This window comes from Cryptomeria japonica, chromosome 10, assembly GCF_030272615.1.
Source record: "Cryptomeria japonica chromosome 10, Sugi_1.0, whole genome shotgun sequence".
In the NCBI taxonomy this organism is placed as follows: Eukaryota; Viridiplantae; Streptophyta; class Pinopsida; order Cupressales; family Cupressaceae; genus Cryptomeria; species Cryptomeria japonica.
Genome location: NC_081414.1, coordinates 569190036 through 569205825, shown reverse-complemented (window position 1 = coordinate 569205825; position 15790 = coordinate 569190036). Strand labels below are relative to the sequence as shown.

The 15790-nt window shown below is 38.5% G+C and overlaps 1 protein-coding gene across 2 annotated transcripts in view; it reads left to right on the top strand.

The window, feature by feature from the left end:
• Positions 1-1771: 1771 nt before the first annotated feature.
• The window catches only part of LOC131027725 (protein RDM16), a 33711-nt gene continuing 19692 nt past the window's right edge, over positions 1772-15790 (top strand). The window contains exon 1 of one of the 2 annotated variants that reach the window (XM_057957810.2): positions 1772-2763. In XM_057957810.2, the coding sequence (XP_057813793.2) occupies positions 2092-2763 (672 nt within the window). In that variant the 5' untranslated portion in view covers positions 1772-2091. The remainder of the gene's footprint in view (positions 2764-15790) is intronic. The other variant, XM_057957811.2, reaches the window with a different exon arrangement.

Below are 15790 nucleotides of genomic sequence, written 5' to 3'. Positions count from 1 at the left end.
TTTGAAGTATAGTTTATTTTTATTTATAGTATTTTGTTTGAAGTATAGTTTATTTTTATTTAAGAATAATTATATTTACATTTATTTTTTTATAATGTTTATTTTTTTAATATTGAGTTTATCTTTCAACTAATATTAATATTGTTTGTAACATATAAAGAGATAGAGATAGAATGAGAGAAAATAGAGAGGAAGAGAGAATGGAGTGGGGGGGTAGAGATAAGATATAGAGAGGCAAAATGAAAAAGGGAGAAAGGAAGAGGGACAAAGAGAGGGGAAGCAAATGAGACAAAGGAGGAAAAAGAAAGGCAAAGAGATGTAGAGAGAGAGAAACAAAGATGGGGATAGAGAAAGAGAAATAGAGAGACAAAGAAGGACATAGAGAAAGGAAAAAAGAGAGACAAAGAAGGAGACATAGATATAGAAAGATAGAAATCTCTCTCTCTCTCTCTCTCTCTCTCTCTATATATATATATATATATATATATATATATATATATATATATATATATATATATATATATATATATATATATATATATATATATATATATATCTTCCATCTCTCCTCTCTCTCTTTATCTCATCCTCTCCTTCTCCCCATATCCCTCTCTGTCTCCATTTACGTTTCCATATCAATCTCTATGTCTATCTTCTTCACTATCTCTATCCCTTATCTCAATCTCTTGAACCTCTTTGTCTCTCTCTTTCTCTTCCCTTTGCCCCCCCTTTATATCTCCCTCTTTCCATCCCCATCTCTTTCTATCTCCCTATTGCAAACATTACATGAGCCTATTGGTAATGGAGTCTTATTATCTTCCCAATTCAAAGGTTTTGTTTCAATCATGATTGGACCCCTATAAATTAATGCAGAGTTGATTTGAAGTTATCACTTCTCCATTCAGACTTTTGTTGCATAAACAACATCACTTGCTAAATGATCTACCAATTGACCTCATGTATTGCACAAATGTATGCAATAAATAGACCAAAATGTTTCCTTACTGGGCCTTCCACAATTCTTCAGCATAGCTATCTCTCTCTCACTCTCTTTATCTCTACCCAACTCTCCTTTTCTCTTACCATATATCTCTCTTTCTCTTCTCATATATCTCTATCTCTTTCCATCTCTATCCCTCTCTCCTCTCTCTCTCTCTCTCTCTCTCTCTCTCTCTCTCTCTCTCTCTCTCTCTCTCTCTCTCTATGTCCATATTTCTTATTCCATCACTATATGTCCATATTTCTTATTCCATCTCCCCCTTCCTCTCTCTACCCAATATCTCTCCCTCTCTCTTCCTCTTGCAGTTAGGTGCCTCCTATAAGGCATATGAGGTAGTCCCATATTGCTATAAGCCATTTATAGACCCATACACAAACTACTCAACATCGTAGACTATAAAAGAATATTTCTTTCTTTCTTTCTCTTTCCCCTTTTATCTCTTCCTCTTTCCATCCCTATATCTCCCTCTCTATATCTCCCTCTCTCCTTATTGCAAACATGACATGAGCCTATCAACAATGGAGCCTAATTATCTTCTTCGTTAAAAGATTTAATTTCAATTATGTTTGGATTCCCATTGATTTGAAGCTGTCAGTTCACTGTTGCTACTTTTGTTACAAAAAAGCCACCATGCCAATCAATTGACCTCATATACTACACAATGTGTGCAATTTTTTTCTCTCCAATTGACCTTCTCACCTATTCGGTGTACCGCTACACACCAAGGTGGAGCATATTTTAATATACCTCAAAATAAATCCATTTCTTTCATATGTTCAATCCAATATGACACTGGGTAGCTTTTCGAAACCTAGTGGGCAGCGCTAGGTCGAACGAAATTCGCTGGAGACGCTCAAATGGTTGCCCAAACTTACTGGAATGAATACGAAAGAAATTCGAAAAGATGACTGAAGAAGAAAATATGGTATCAAAAGCAGCTGTTGCATTTTTCTAAAGTGAAACGGAAATCCCTTTCACAACAGCCATTGGCATTGCAGACAGATTATAGGCCTCAAAAAACGTGAAACGGTATCCATTGGTTGTGTTTCTTAGCAACATAGGTCTGGAGGGTCTGACCGAGTGAAGTAAGAATGAGCGATCTAAGCAGAAGCAAAGGAAGAGGCAGAGACAGAGACAGAGGCGGGGATGATAAACAACATATGGATAACGGGAGGGTGAAGAGGCATGTCCATGACGATGATGACGACAATAGACACAGGCATTCTTCTTCGAGGGACGGCAGACGGCACATAGATAGATGGGATCATCGAGAGGGCAGGGAGATCAAGGACAGGGCAGACGATGATGGGCGCGCCCAAGGCACAAAGATTGAAGACGGTAAGAGAGACGGGAAGAGGTCCTCATCCCACCAAACGAAAGAGAAGGACAAGGATCTTCGACCTCACAGGGACAGTGTAGAAAAGTCAAAGCGGTCCTATGAGGGCAGAGACAATGGAGAAGGAGACCGCGACAACCGCCCTCACAAGCGGCGAGAAAGAGAAAGGGAAGACGGGGATGGCAGGAAAGACAAGCGCCACAGAGTGGTAGCGGCAGAAGATGATGGTGACGATGCCAAAGCCAGAGATAGAGGGGAGAAGAGAAAATTCCAAGAGGATGATTCCCAAACCAAGGATGATGATGAAGAATACCGACACGAGAAGAGGCATGCAAGTGGGCGAGTAGGAGGAGGTGAAGAACATCATGGCGATGCAAAGCATCGCGTCATTGAACCAGACAATGGAAGCGCCTCCGCCTCTTTCAATGTAAGTATTCTCTCATCTTCGTGAGGGTTTTTCTCAAGGGGCTAATTTTTCCCAATGGGCAATTTTGTGATTTCATCGGACATGTCAATAACTCAGCTGACCCAAATTTTTTGAAAACTTGGTACTCAACAAAATCTCGGGGGAAAAACTCAGTATTTTTTTTTGAATGTTCAAGAATATATAAATTTATGAGAATATTTTTTAAAAATATGTATATTACTAAATTTATAGAATAAATTACTGATTGCTTATAGATACACATCACAGATCATGGATTAAGAAATATTGGGAAATGAGAACATACTTATCTGCAACAAAGGAGTAGTGGTAAGAGAATGACACTTCACCACAAAGTGCATAGTCTATGAGGATATTCATATTGAATATGAATATGAAAACAACTGACAAACTTATTTGAGGAAGCAAGGCTTAACAAAATAAGTTTTTTTAATATAATCTATAATAGAAGATCTGATATAGAAAGAGTTTGAAATTGCCTTCTGTTTGGTCTTGTGAATGTGATTAAAATCTTTCATTTCAATGCATATGAACTTCAATTCTCAATATCAATAAAAGTTACATATTATAAATTTCATCTATATGAAAAGTGTGCTGCCTCAATATGGCTGTCATAGAACTGAATGGCACAGCTGCATCATCCTCAAGTGGAGTCTAAACAGGAGCCTCATATAAGATAAAGCTGTGTATGCTGCAAACCTGACGCTGATGGCTTGCCAATCTGATGGCAACCTTGAACTAAAGTTTAAAAAACATGTTCACTGACAGTCCGAAAATCATAATTTTTTTTGAATTTGATTAAAAAATTTTCACTTTCAAAGTTTCAAGTTTCAGTCAACGGTCAAACTTCAAGGTTTTTACTTTCTAGAGGGGAAAAAACTATAACAAAACAGTTTATTGCAGCATGAAGTTTAAAAAAGGGAAAAAAATATTGATTACAAATTTAAAACAGACCCGCCTGCAATGAATGTCAATACACAGCCACATACCCATGATTTTAAACAGATCTGCCATCCTGTCTATTTCGCTGCAGAGAGCCTCAGCATTCTTATAAACTTCGTTTATCACCCTATAGTGCACACTTTTGACTTTAAAAAACCCATAACAAGTGAAATATCTGTAACAAAATCCTCCTTTTACAGCTGGCCAAGTTTTCCTCTAGTCCTGCATTTGGACAATTTCAAGTGTGGGCTTGGCGCATCATTAGGACAATCTCAGGGCTATTTTTACTGATTACTTGGGGCTGAGCAATACTGTTGAGTTACTCGACACAGAATTTTCATTGTGATTACTTGTATGAGCAACAATCAGTTTTTTAGAGGATAAATATTACGATAATCTATCGTCTTCTCCTGAGAGCACCAAAGGGTATTTATTCCGCCAAATTCATTCAAGATGCGTCCACTATTTAACTTCGTCAAAATTTAAAATAAATGTCTGTTCCCTTTATCATCTTCGCTCTTAACTTGTCACGGTAAATTTCTTGCTATCTTGCAACTTTTGAAAGCTAAGTAAATCTTTTTTTCAGTTCAAAGGTATGCTTATTCTTTATATTATGTATTGTAGGCAATATTTTTGGGAAAGCATAGAATTGACTAATAATAGATGGACAAGTCCAAAGAAAATTCTAATAAATGGTAACCTTTGACCCATAGACGGATCCAAAAAAAAAAGTTTTTAATAATTCAAATTTAGAAAAAAAATGTTAATAAAATGGTAATGCAACTTTTACAAATAAAATTCTTAATAATTAAAAAATAAGTATTTCAAAGCAGATCTCAATAGAACTGTGGATCAATTATATTAATAGCTGACAATCATTAAGTTGGTTAATCAAGTATAGGTATGCGTATGACTTTTTTTTGGGGTTGTGGGGTAGGGCCCTAGGTGCACCTATACAAAATAGCATAAAATTCATATACTACATAATTAAAATCAATTAGAATGTCATGATAGATAATCATAGTTCATTTTTCAACCAATGTCACAAGGTTCGAGTTTGTGTTCGTGTTTGAGAACAATAAAATTTGAATGAAGTTTGGCTAGGAGAAAAAATTCGATAAAAAATTCGTGATTTCGCCTTACGTAATTTAAAAAATAAAAATATAAGTAATGAATCTAAAATTGGGGTTTGGCGTGCCCCTAAGCTTGGGTGGGTCAAGATCAAAATTTGATGGGGCCATCGAGGGAAACCCTGGGGTCAATGGTGCTGGATGCACCACACAAGTCCACAATGGCCTCACTCGTGCGGAAAGATCAAAGTTTTTAGGGGTGACCACAAACAACATTGTGGAGTTTAGGGCTGCACTCCTAGGTTTGCATTGGCCAAGGACCTAAATGTGAGGCATTTACACCTAGAAGAGATTTGCTAATAACCATCAAGCAATTCGGCAGAATTCCACTCCTAATTGGAAACTCGATCACTGGTTAAAACCGATACATGAGCCTATTCAGACATTTGAAAGCTTTAGATTGACACGTGTATTGTAAAGGCAATGGTTGGCAGATGACTTGGCCAAGACGACCATGATGGAAGCGATATACCCATGTGGTGTTAGTTGTTGCCATGCAAACACCACATAGGATTGCATCACCCTTGGCAGGATGATGGTGGCGGAACATTCAGTCACGATGTGTTGATGTGTTTTTTATGCACACAACAATACAGAATAAATTACCAAAGTAATTTACCCTCTCTTGAACAAAATCACCTCAGATGCTAAGAATGAGATCAACTAAAATGATTCCAAGGTTTCTACATGTCAGGTCTTGACGAGTGGGTAAGTTCAGTGGTTGATGTGAATTGCTGTGTTTCACTTGGGGGCTTACGCAAATGTTTGGATTATCATGAATGATGCGGAATAGGTGTGCTGACAACTTAAGATTTATCAATATGGCTCTGAATTTACTTCTTACTAAAAAGGGGGAAAAAGAATAGGGTTCAGGAAATCTATTCTAAAACTAGGAATGTAGGAAATGATGAATGGATCTAGTGGAATCAAAACCAGGCAAGGTCTCACAATTAGGTATTGACACAAGCTTAGTGCAATCATCTAAGGTATACTTAATGATTTTCAGACTTACCATCAAACGTAGACACCATCCAAGTTGATGCTTGTCAACGGACGCGTAATAGTTGAAGTTATGCTTACTCAAATTCCAGTTTACCACACAAGGCGCACTTACCAGCGACAAGAGGCTAGTGGTATGGATTAAGGATTCCACACAAATAAATTCAACAAATCTTTCACTCAATCTAACATACATAAAAATAAATTCTAATCTAAATTCTAATCTAACTTGGAGGAATTGAGAACCATGAATGCAAATACAACATTTGAAGAGCAAAATCACCAACAATTGAACAATGATTAGGATTCAAATAGCTGCAGCATATACCAACAATTCTACAAAAACTCTCCTTTACAAATGAGAGACAAGGGGGCATATATAGAGTCTCTTACAAAATGGATGACCCAGATTGATCTAAGATCAACGGTTGAGATCATGCCAACAAAACCCTAGAATTGCCCTAATTAGGGTTACATAAAAAATGGCGCCACCAACATATGGCCCAATGAAAAGATACCTAGTCATCATATAGGGAATCTTCTAGAAGATTCCTCCTTGCATCTCTCTCTCTCCTAGCATACTCCAAGAATCTAGCTAATACTGAATCTAACTCCTCCATGGAAATGCTAGGCAAGGTATCCTGTTGTAAATCAATCACATCCAATGAATCCGAGCAAGCATTCAAAGTGTTCTCCCATTCTGGCATGAGCTTTTGCGAACTATGAACATGAATCAACAAAGAGACCAAGTCATCAATCTAACTCTTCTTCAAAGAATCCAACTGGCAAAAATACATAAATTTCATCTTGTTTCTTAATTCGGCCAAGTGTAAACCACTAGCATCACTAATATCAACACCCAATAATTCCTCAATCGAGGCAAGGATCTTCATCTGAATGTCCTAAATTAATCCTTCCATCTCCATGCAACTCGACTAAGCGTTCTCATAAGTTGATTTCTTCACGGCTAGTGAACAATACTAGCCATGGAAATCGTATATGTCTCCATTGTGCACAATGTTCTCGTTGGCCAAGGTGGAATTAGGAATCTTCTTCAATGCCTGGAGGCGTGGAATAGTCTTGTCTTGAATAGGCCAGAATTCTTCCCAAAATCCCTCAAAATACTGGATTTTGAATATAAGCCCTGTTGTCCTATCATATGCATGAACAAACTGAGTAAGGAAATCATCTGCCTGCTTTTTTGTGCTTTCAATCCACTTTTCCACCTCTGATTGTGTACCTCTTGCTACCTCGCAGTGTGAATGTATTCCATGGTCAACTGCAATAGGGGAAATAAGGGTGGGATCTCCATGCCTTGTCCCTGCAATATACTCTCTAAGTCTAATATTTTCTTCTTTGTATCTTTCATTCTCCGCAACCGTTTTGTCTAACCTGGCATTGATTGCCTGGAGGTTGTCACCAATCTCTTGGAATTCCTGCTCTGTGGATGTACGACCAAGGGCGACTGAAGTGATCTGGAAATCCATAGGAGTAGTAATGTCTGCTATCATGCCTGCAATAGGAACAACAATCTGCGCAATCCGCATTCCTGTCTCATCTCTAGCTATGTGCGACAAAATCTCTGCTCTCTTGGGCTCCTTCCCCTTAACACTCCTAGCTAGGTAGTCATCAATATCATCAATAGGCTGTACCTCTATCATTTGTTTACTTTTCTCCATACTTCCCCTCAACCATTCAGGAATAGCGGCCATTTCCATACCATCATCAAGACATACTTCTTGATCAAGTCCTTTCAATGCCGAGATAACATCCTCATTGTCATTAGGATTATCCCTGGTCCAATCATATACCTCATTTTCCAAACTAACTTCCAAAAGGACAGTAGGGGATTCTAGCTGATCATTATTCTCATCAAGAGGTGCAGATGTTGCCGTGGCATGGAATTCCTGAATATTCTCTGGTAGTATCACTGTGTTGGAACACTGTTGAGTCTCCTTATTCTGTTCTGTTACTTCAATCACTTCGACTGTTGAGACACTGGGAGGGGGTAAAGGAATGATAAGTGGAGTGATAGTCTTCTGTTTCTTCTTCACATCCTCAATCTTCTTCCCTCTGGCCTTGACTTCTCCTGGTGTGTTCTTCCTTCTCTTGGGAGCTTGACTCTCCTCGTCTGCATGAATCCTGACATCACTAACAGTCCTCTGATCATCCTCGGAAGTAGACTCTTCCGGCTTCATCCTTTCATAAGTGAAGGGAACACCCATGTCAACTAACTTATTCATCTGTATATCCACCCATAGGCGGGAGAAATTCAAGACCTCTCTCATCAATACATTCAGGTCAATCTCTTCTGACTCTGACCAATTAGGCAATAGGATTGCCTTCTTCATTTCACTCTCATACTGTGGATGTGTATGATCTCTATCATCTAATACTTGATCAGGAATGAGGAAAAGTCCACACTTCCTCATGAAATCCACTGACATTTTGGACCACATTCTTCTCTTCACTGCTTGCTCGTCCATCAGGTTAGCCCAATAATCTTCTATGTCAATCTTATGAGTGAACTTTTCTCCTCTGATCCTTCCGACCTTCTTGTCTGGATCGAATCTTTCTCTCTTCTTATATGTAGCAAATCGATAGAATGCAAGCTCCTCATTCGCAGTGTTGGCGGCTATGGCGGATTGGCAAACCTCTGACGTCTTCGCAACTGAAATAGGGAACATCATTCTTGTCATGTGCTTCTCTCTCTGGATAACATCGAACTCTAGAAGCTGTCTCACCACTTCCAACAATATCATTCTGTCGGTTGGATACCTAGGAAGTCTGTAGGGTTTAGATTGAAACCCATGAATCTTGAGGTATGTGAAAGTGGGAAACTGTATATACCACGATCCATATTTTTCTATTAACTCTGTTGCCTCCTTGGACAATCTTCTGTGGATTCCGCCTTGCAGCATCCATGTGATGTACATAGTGAATGCATCATTCACTCTCTTATAGTCTTCAATTCTATGCATGCTCAACTGGGGGTAGCATTCATAACTCTTAAATTGTCCTTGCCCATTCCCGACTTCACCTTTGCATATTAATCCTCTGTATGAAACAAATTGTGCAAGCAGGTACACCAGGTAGGAAGTCATGGCGAATGACTTGGACCGCTCTACATTCCTCAGCTGAAAATCCAGATTGTCACCTATAATCTTGGACCAATTCACTAGTGTTCCTCTAAGACAATCCTGGATGAGGTAGAACATCCATCCATCAAATATCGTTCCCTGCGGCATCCCCATCACTCTGTTGAGTAGGAATATCAAATCACTATATTCCTCCTTGAAATCTATGCACATAAGTGTCTTGGGAGCCTTGGAATGATGAGACCTAGACTCAATCATCCACTCTTTGTTAATTAAATTCTTACATACACCCATCTTCTTCGTGTATCTGTCTGCATAATCCTCCTTGGTCACATCCTTCATGTCTGTCCCGCGTGGAATTCCGAACACCTCAGCAATGGCATCCTCAGCAAGGTAGGCGATGACAGCGCCCTTAGGACTCTTGACCATTCTCGTGAGCGGATCGTAACATTGTGCACACTCCAGGATAAGCTCACTGCACTGTATGGACTGTGGGAACCCAACGGCATGGAAAATGCCACTCTTCATAATATTCGCATATGCTGGGGAAGGAACTTGATCTCTGACTCCGAACATCCGACACTGCATTTGGTCGAAGTCCAGGAAATGCATATTTGTATCAGTGATCTCCTTCCATCTGGATGAAATCTTAAACTTTGGATAAAATTCAGTCTCTAGCGTCTTCAGCAGTTCTTTTCTTTCCTTGTATCCTGACTTTGACATCGCACCTATACGAAGCTCGAAGTTAGACTTAGGAAAATATTCGTAATAAAATTCCTAACTTTTTAAAGATTTAGTTACTTTAGAGCACGGAGTCAGGAAAATAATCCATACACTTGGTAGTTTTAGCAATTAAGTTCAAAGTGTGACAACACTAAGGCATGGAAGCCTTCCATAAAATTCATTTAATACCTCCTTATGCTTAGAAAATATGCGAGCTAAAATGCAAAGGAGTATACCGGATTGATGATGACTAAGGAAAAGGTGTGAAAGATTGTGTTTTCACACAATGAATGTCTGAAGACACCTTCCGCAGTCAACAATGGAGGTCAACAATTCTGAAGACAACCTGAAAATTAGACTTTTAAAACATGTTGCAATCTTCAAAATGTGCATAATCTTGATAAAAATCAGTTCTAATGATCAAAACAATCATTTTTTGGAATGTAAGTATGGCTGGTAAAATTTAGTTTTCTGAGGACAAGTCTGAAAATTGGATACTTCAGACTTACCAGCACCTTGCAAAGTGGTTTAAATCCCTGAAAATGATGAAAAATTGCTAAGGAAACAACCCCAAGCAAATTCGCCAAAATTGGTTAGGTGGCTGGAAATGAAACTTTCTGAGGACAACCGCCTAACAATGGAGTTTCAGATCTGCAACAGCGATAATATGGTCTAAAAAATGCACAGAAAACTCCATAAAACACCTCCAAATGCTAAATGTTTAAGTTGGAACTGGCTGGGCAATAAAAACTTAAGTCTGAAAATTAATGGCAGCCATTAATGGAGGTCAAAATCTGAAGCAAACCTCAGATCTGAAGCGAATCAACAGGCTGGAAATGATGGCAGCCAACAAGCATGCACGAAAACCATCAAAATGTGGCACCAAATCACCTCCTTAGCAAAATCGAATTTTCCCAACTATGGCGCCAAACTGAAATCTGAAGATTGATGTCAATGGCAGCCTTGATCTGCAGTAGCAAGGATGGCAGCAATCTGAAAAATCGCTCAAGTTGGGATTGGATACCCCAAACACAAAAAATTGCCTTCCTTGGCAAAAATCGAAATTTTCAGAATTCTGAAAAATGTTGTTAATGGCAGCAATCTGCAGCAATGAAGGTCTGGACAATAAGCAAAAATGGTGGAGGAAAAAGCGCCCAAGTCTCCAATCATGAAATTGCCAATTTTCACCAAAAAATGCTAAAGTTTGAAAAAATCGCCAAACTTAGCAAAATCTAAATTCTGAAACTGGTCTTTAATGGCAGCCAAGAAGAATAGATCAGCAAGCTGGAAAAATGGAGGAAAATAAATCCTCAATCCCACACTTCTCAAAAACGCTTTGCTAAAAAAAATTCGCCCAACTTGGAGAAAAATCGCTTTCATGGAGACACTTGACAGATTTAATAATAAAATAATGCTAAGTCTCTTCTCATATACTTGCTTTCACAACTCTCTTTCACCACACAAGCAATGTGGGATAAAACACTTGTATAAATACTTGCTTGGTGAAAACCTAACTCGCTTTTAGAAGGTTCAAATATTAATTAATTATTGCAAGTTATTAAATTTGCTTTTAAATTTTAAATAATCATTAATAATTATTTAAAAACAATTAAAAATGGGGCTTACTTATTAAAATATTACAAATTAAATCCAAAATAAGCCTCTAGAGGAAAATCGATATAGGTTGGGATTGAAAAATCCCTTCAAAAATCATTGAAATGTCAAAATTTACCCCATAAGGGAAATTCAACCCATGCTTGGACAAAAATCCATGCATAACTTCATCAAAATGCACACAAAAAACCTGCCAAGGAAAATTCGATGTGAGTTTGGACAAAAATCCAGACAAAAATGCACTCTATTTGCAAAAAATCACCCCCCAGGGGAAATTCAATATTAGTTTGGATAAAAATCCACACTCAAAATTCACTTAACTCGGAAAAAAACCTCCCTAGTGGAATTTCGACCTCAGTCTGGATGAAAATCCGGACTCAAAACTCTTCAAAATATTCCCAGTGGAAAATCGATCCTTGTCTGGATGAAAATCCTGACAAAAATCCTTACAAATGTTCTTAGGGGAAATTCGATCCCTGTCTGGATGAAAATCCGGACAAAAATCCTCACTTAGTTGTCACAAAAATCCTGGTGGAAAATCGACCCAGGCATGGAATTATCCTTGCACTCCAGTCTGCACTCTCGGTGGAAAATCGATGGCAGTCTAGATGAATCCTGACACTTAGCCAAATTTTAGCACTTCCAGGGGAATTTCGACTTGGGTATGGATAAACAATGGGGGAGAGTAGTAGCCAGTATGGATTTTAGGGGAAACCCATGTGTAGTATGGATTTTGAGTGGGGGAATGGGTTGGGTAGTCTGGAATGTGAGGGGAAAAGCACCTCTAGCATGAAATTTAACCCTTTAACCCTTGGAATAAGGATTTCCCTTAGGATTTTATCATTTTAACCACTCAAAATCACTTAGAAACATTAAATTTAAATTGGACTTAGGCTAATTTTCCAAAAATATGAGCGAAATGCTAGGAAAATATTGGAATAAAGTGCGAAATCGACTTAAATAATACCTTAGGAGCGAGAAAACAACTCCAAAGGGTCTGTGAATACCTTGGCACTTTAAAATCACTGAAGCGCGTGTTTAAAAACACGTTAACGCTCAAATAGGTCTACACTTAGACAAAACTTAGGATCATTTAAAATATCAACTTTTTGCAACTTGATCCTATAACTTCAAAAACCCTAGATGACACTAGGCATGATCAAAACTCCGAGACTCGGGCACGGGAAACGCAAAATTGCCCACTAAGCAGCCAAAACCCTAACCTAACAACGCAGAAAGCCGACAAAGAGGGGGTCCCCGTTAGCATTGGGGCGATGTGTGAAAAGGTCACAACACGATGGCAAGCATTATACTTCATTTATGATTAGGCAATGATGATCTCTTATGCTAATGAGATTTTTAGGTAGTTGGGACAAATCTGGGCGTCCTTAGCAAGGCTCACGATGGAAGTATTTGCTAGCAAAGGACACTTGCCTTTGCCATCAGCAAGCTCGAGCATTGAAGGCATTTATTTCTTGGCAGGGCCAAGATTTTCGAGGATCTACAAAACTTGCGGAGGGAAAGTTAATCATGACATCAATATTGTTATATCGTGGTGATACTACTGGTAGCTATCTTATACCCGACTATCTCTCTGCAGTTCCTCTCTAGAAAACGGCTTTCAAAGTGAGTTTGGTAGCACCCATGGATGCCCCTATCATGCTTATATCGAACAAGAGGCAAATGTCCTTCCTTGGAGATGTGAAGGAGAAAAGGCTCAAAGCAGTATCCAACTATTCCCATGGACTGATAATTCATGCAGTGTGGAAAGTCTTGGGGGGGAATTTCTCATCACCTGTCATTGTTATCGAGTGAACATGGACATAACTGCTATGTTCTTAGTGGTCGATCTGATGGTGGGGGAGTCCAAAGTTGGAGCAAAGCAGCTATGTTGAAAGGTATTCAAGGAATCCTTCCTCGTGAAATTGGACTTGGTGGTGGCCAATGTGAATGAGAATATGCGAATCCCAAACTCACGGGATTACTTTGTTGTTCGGTGCCATGGCAGAGAAGTGCCCAAATTGCCAGTGATCCAATTTCTTGACCAAGAAGTGGCAGAGGTGTTTGAAAGTGCCTATCATCACTAGGAACATCATCTTTCTGAAGAAGCTGCTTGGTTTGATGCTAAATGAGGGTGGCAACTTGATGAAAGACTACAAACGCAACAAAGGCTTGGAAAGCGACATTGAGGATGAGGACGATGATTTCGGAACGGTCATCAAAGAAGAGACCTAGCTATGGTCTCGACCGAGTCGCCTGGCCCAAGCCATGGGGCTAGTAGGGTGGAGTAGGGCTCATGGACAAGCCTTTGGTAGGGGGGCAAAGGAAAGATGTTGACATCAGAGTAGCTTCTCATTCTGCTTTGTTTCTTTTTTTGTCTTTAGCTTGCTCACTATGTCTATACTTATAGCATAGTATAGATGATAATCAATCTACACAGAAGCACCATTTTTGTTGCTCAGGGCTTCTTAAATAGTTTATGTTTATGTTTTTGTCTGGTTAGGATGTTTAGCTGGTTCTGTTGGGACAATCAATGAAGACACTGTAATTTTTTGTTTTGATTTAATGCAAGGGGAGTTGCCCCTTACACAACCATTAATCTACCAAACAAATATAGTAATAAATTTAAAATTTAAATTTATTAATTTTTATAATAGTAAATTATTAAAAATAATATAATAATATGTGTTAAAGTTGAGAAATACAACCTCACAGAACCCAGTGAACACCTATATGCAAATAACCTGTCACAACAATGGAAGATTCACACAAAATACAAAGATTGCTTTGAAAACCTAGAGCAAAAGAATGCACTAATAATAATCAGATTGGTTAGGATTACAAAGGGATCAATCCTTATAAAAGGAGATCAAAACCTAAAAATATAAACCCTAAAAGCAATTAATAATTAATAATGAATTAATTATTAACATTCCTAAGTTTAGCTTCTTAAATTTAGCTTAAGTGAAATAGAGAAAAGGTGACTTAATTTTTAAATCAATATGATTTAATTAATTAAGTAAACTAACGCCTTTTACTCTAACACCCCCCCTTAAGATGAAGTTAGGGAGAAACTAAAAAAACTAAGGACTAGATGCTAGAAAGCTAAAATGGATCCTGACAACAAGGCCTGATGAGGTACCCAAGTACAATGAAATCTTTGTAAAGTGGAGAAAAATAGAAAATCATGTGGGAACAAAACTCCTTTGCAAGAAGAGATGAAAGCTCAAGTGAAGGACTTAGAAGCCTCCAAACAAGAATGTTCCAAAAGATGAACAAAAGACGAGCATGAAGAATCACTGAAGCATGAAGAAGCTGCAAACTCTGTCGTAGAATGACTTCTATGATGCTGAAATAAGAACCTCCTCTAAAACAAAAGATGATCAGGATCAAGAAGACATGAATCTGCATGAGTGCCCTCAATGACACTACTCGAATCCGAATCAGATGGCACACACAAGAAAAACATCTGGAACTCGAAGATACAGATGGCACAAGTACTCTGAAAAACTGATCAAGTGAAAAATGGAAGGTCGCCTCCAAAAAAGGAATGCAAGAGTGTCCATATGGTAAGTGTTCCATCTCACCGAAATGCATGGGTAACCAGTTGCTGCATCTACCTAGTACATGGGAACAAATATTGAATACATAACTCTCTCCAACGCGAAACCAAGGAAGCATTAGCACCAATAGTAGAAAACCCCCCATAATCTTGACAAGGGAGAGGTATGACAGGTACGCTGAATCTGAAAGCCATAATGTAGTGCATGAAGAAGAACCAAGAACATCTGACCGTGTAGACATGAAAGTACAAGCAAATACAAAGGGTGTGCAAACCTTGAGGCACACACGCTTGAGAAAGGTATGAAGGCAAACAAAGGCAAACATCAAACCCCCATGGCATTTTATATCATAGTGCGAGTACAATAAGGCACAAAACTAATGTGCAAGATCCCATAATACATGTGCAATACAAAGACACTTTATCTCAGTGCGTTTACAAAATCATAAGTGCTTATAATGAAAGCTTAGAATGTCAAAAAAAGACATAAGACTGGAAATACATGAAGAACAACCAAAAATAAGTCATCCCACGCAAACGAGAAGTTTCCACGATGTCATATGTCCAAGTAATTCACCAGAGTGTAAAAACACAAAAAATAGAATAAAATGTACTTGGAATAAAATTTGGAAAAAGTGCATGGATGGATGTGAAGAGCTCTGAAACACCGTTCCAACGCTGTTGGAATCGTGAAAAACGAAGAAACTAGTGAAAAGTTACGAGCTCGGGACTAAAAACAACACCTCTAACTTCAGATGGCCGTAGAATGTACCAGCAGCAAAACTAGGTGATGAAACCCACATATATGGAAAGTAGATGAAATCAGCTTTCCGACGATATCTCGTTTGCCAAAAAACAATATCGTATGCCCAAGTTATGGCCAAAAGAAAAAAAAACCCCTCTTTTAGGGCACAAAGAGGGTCTAAAAGGGCCATTGAAGA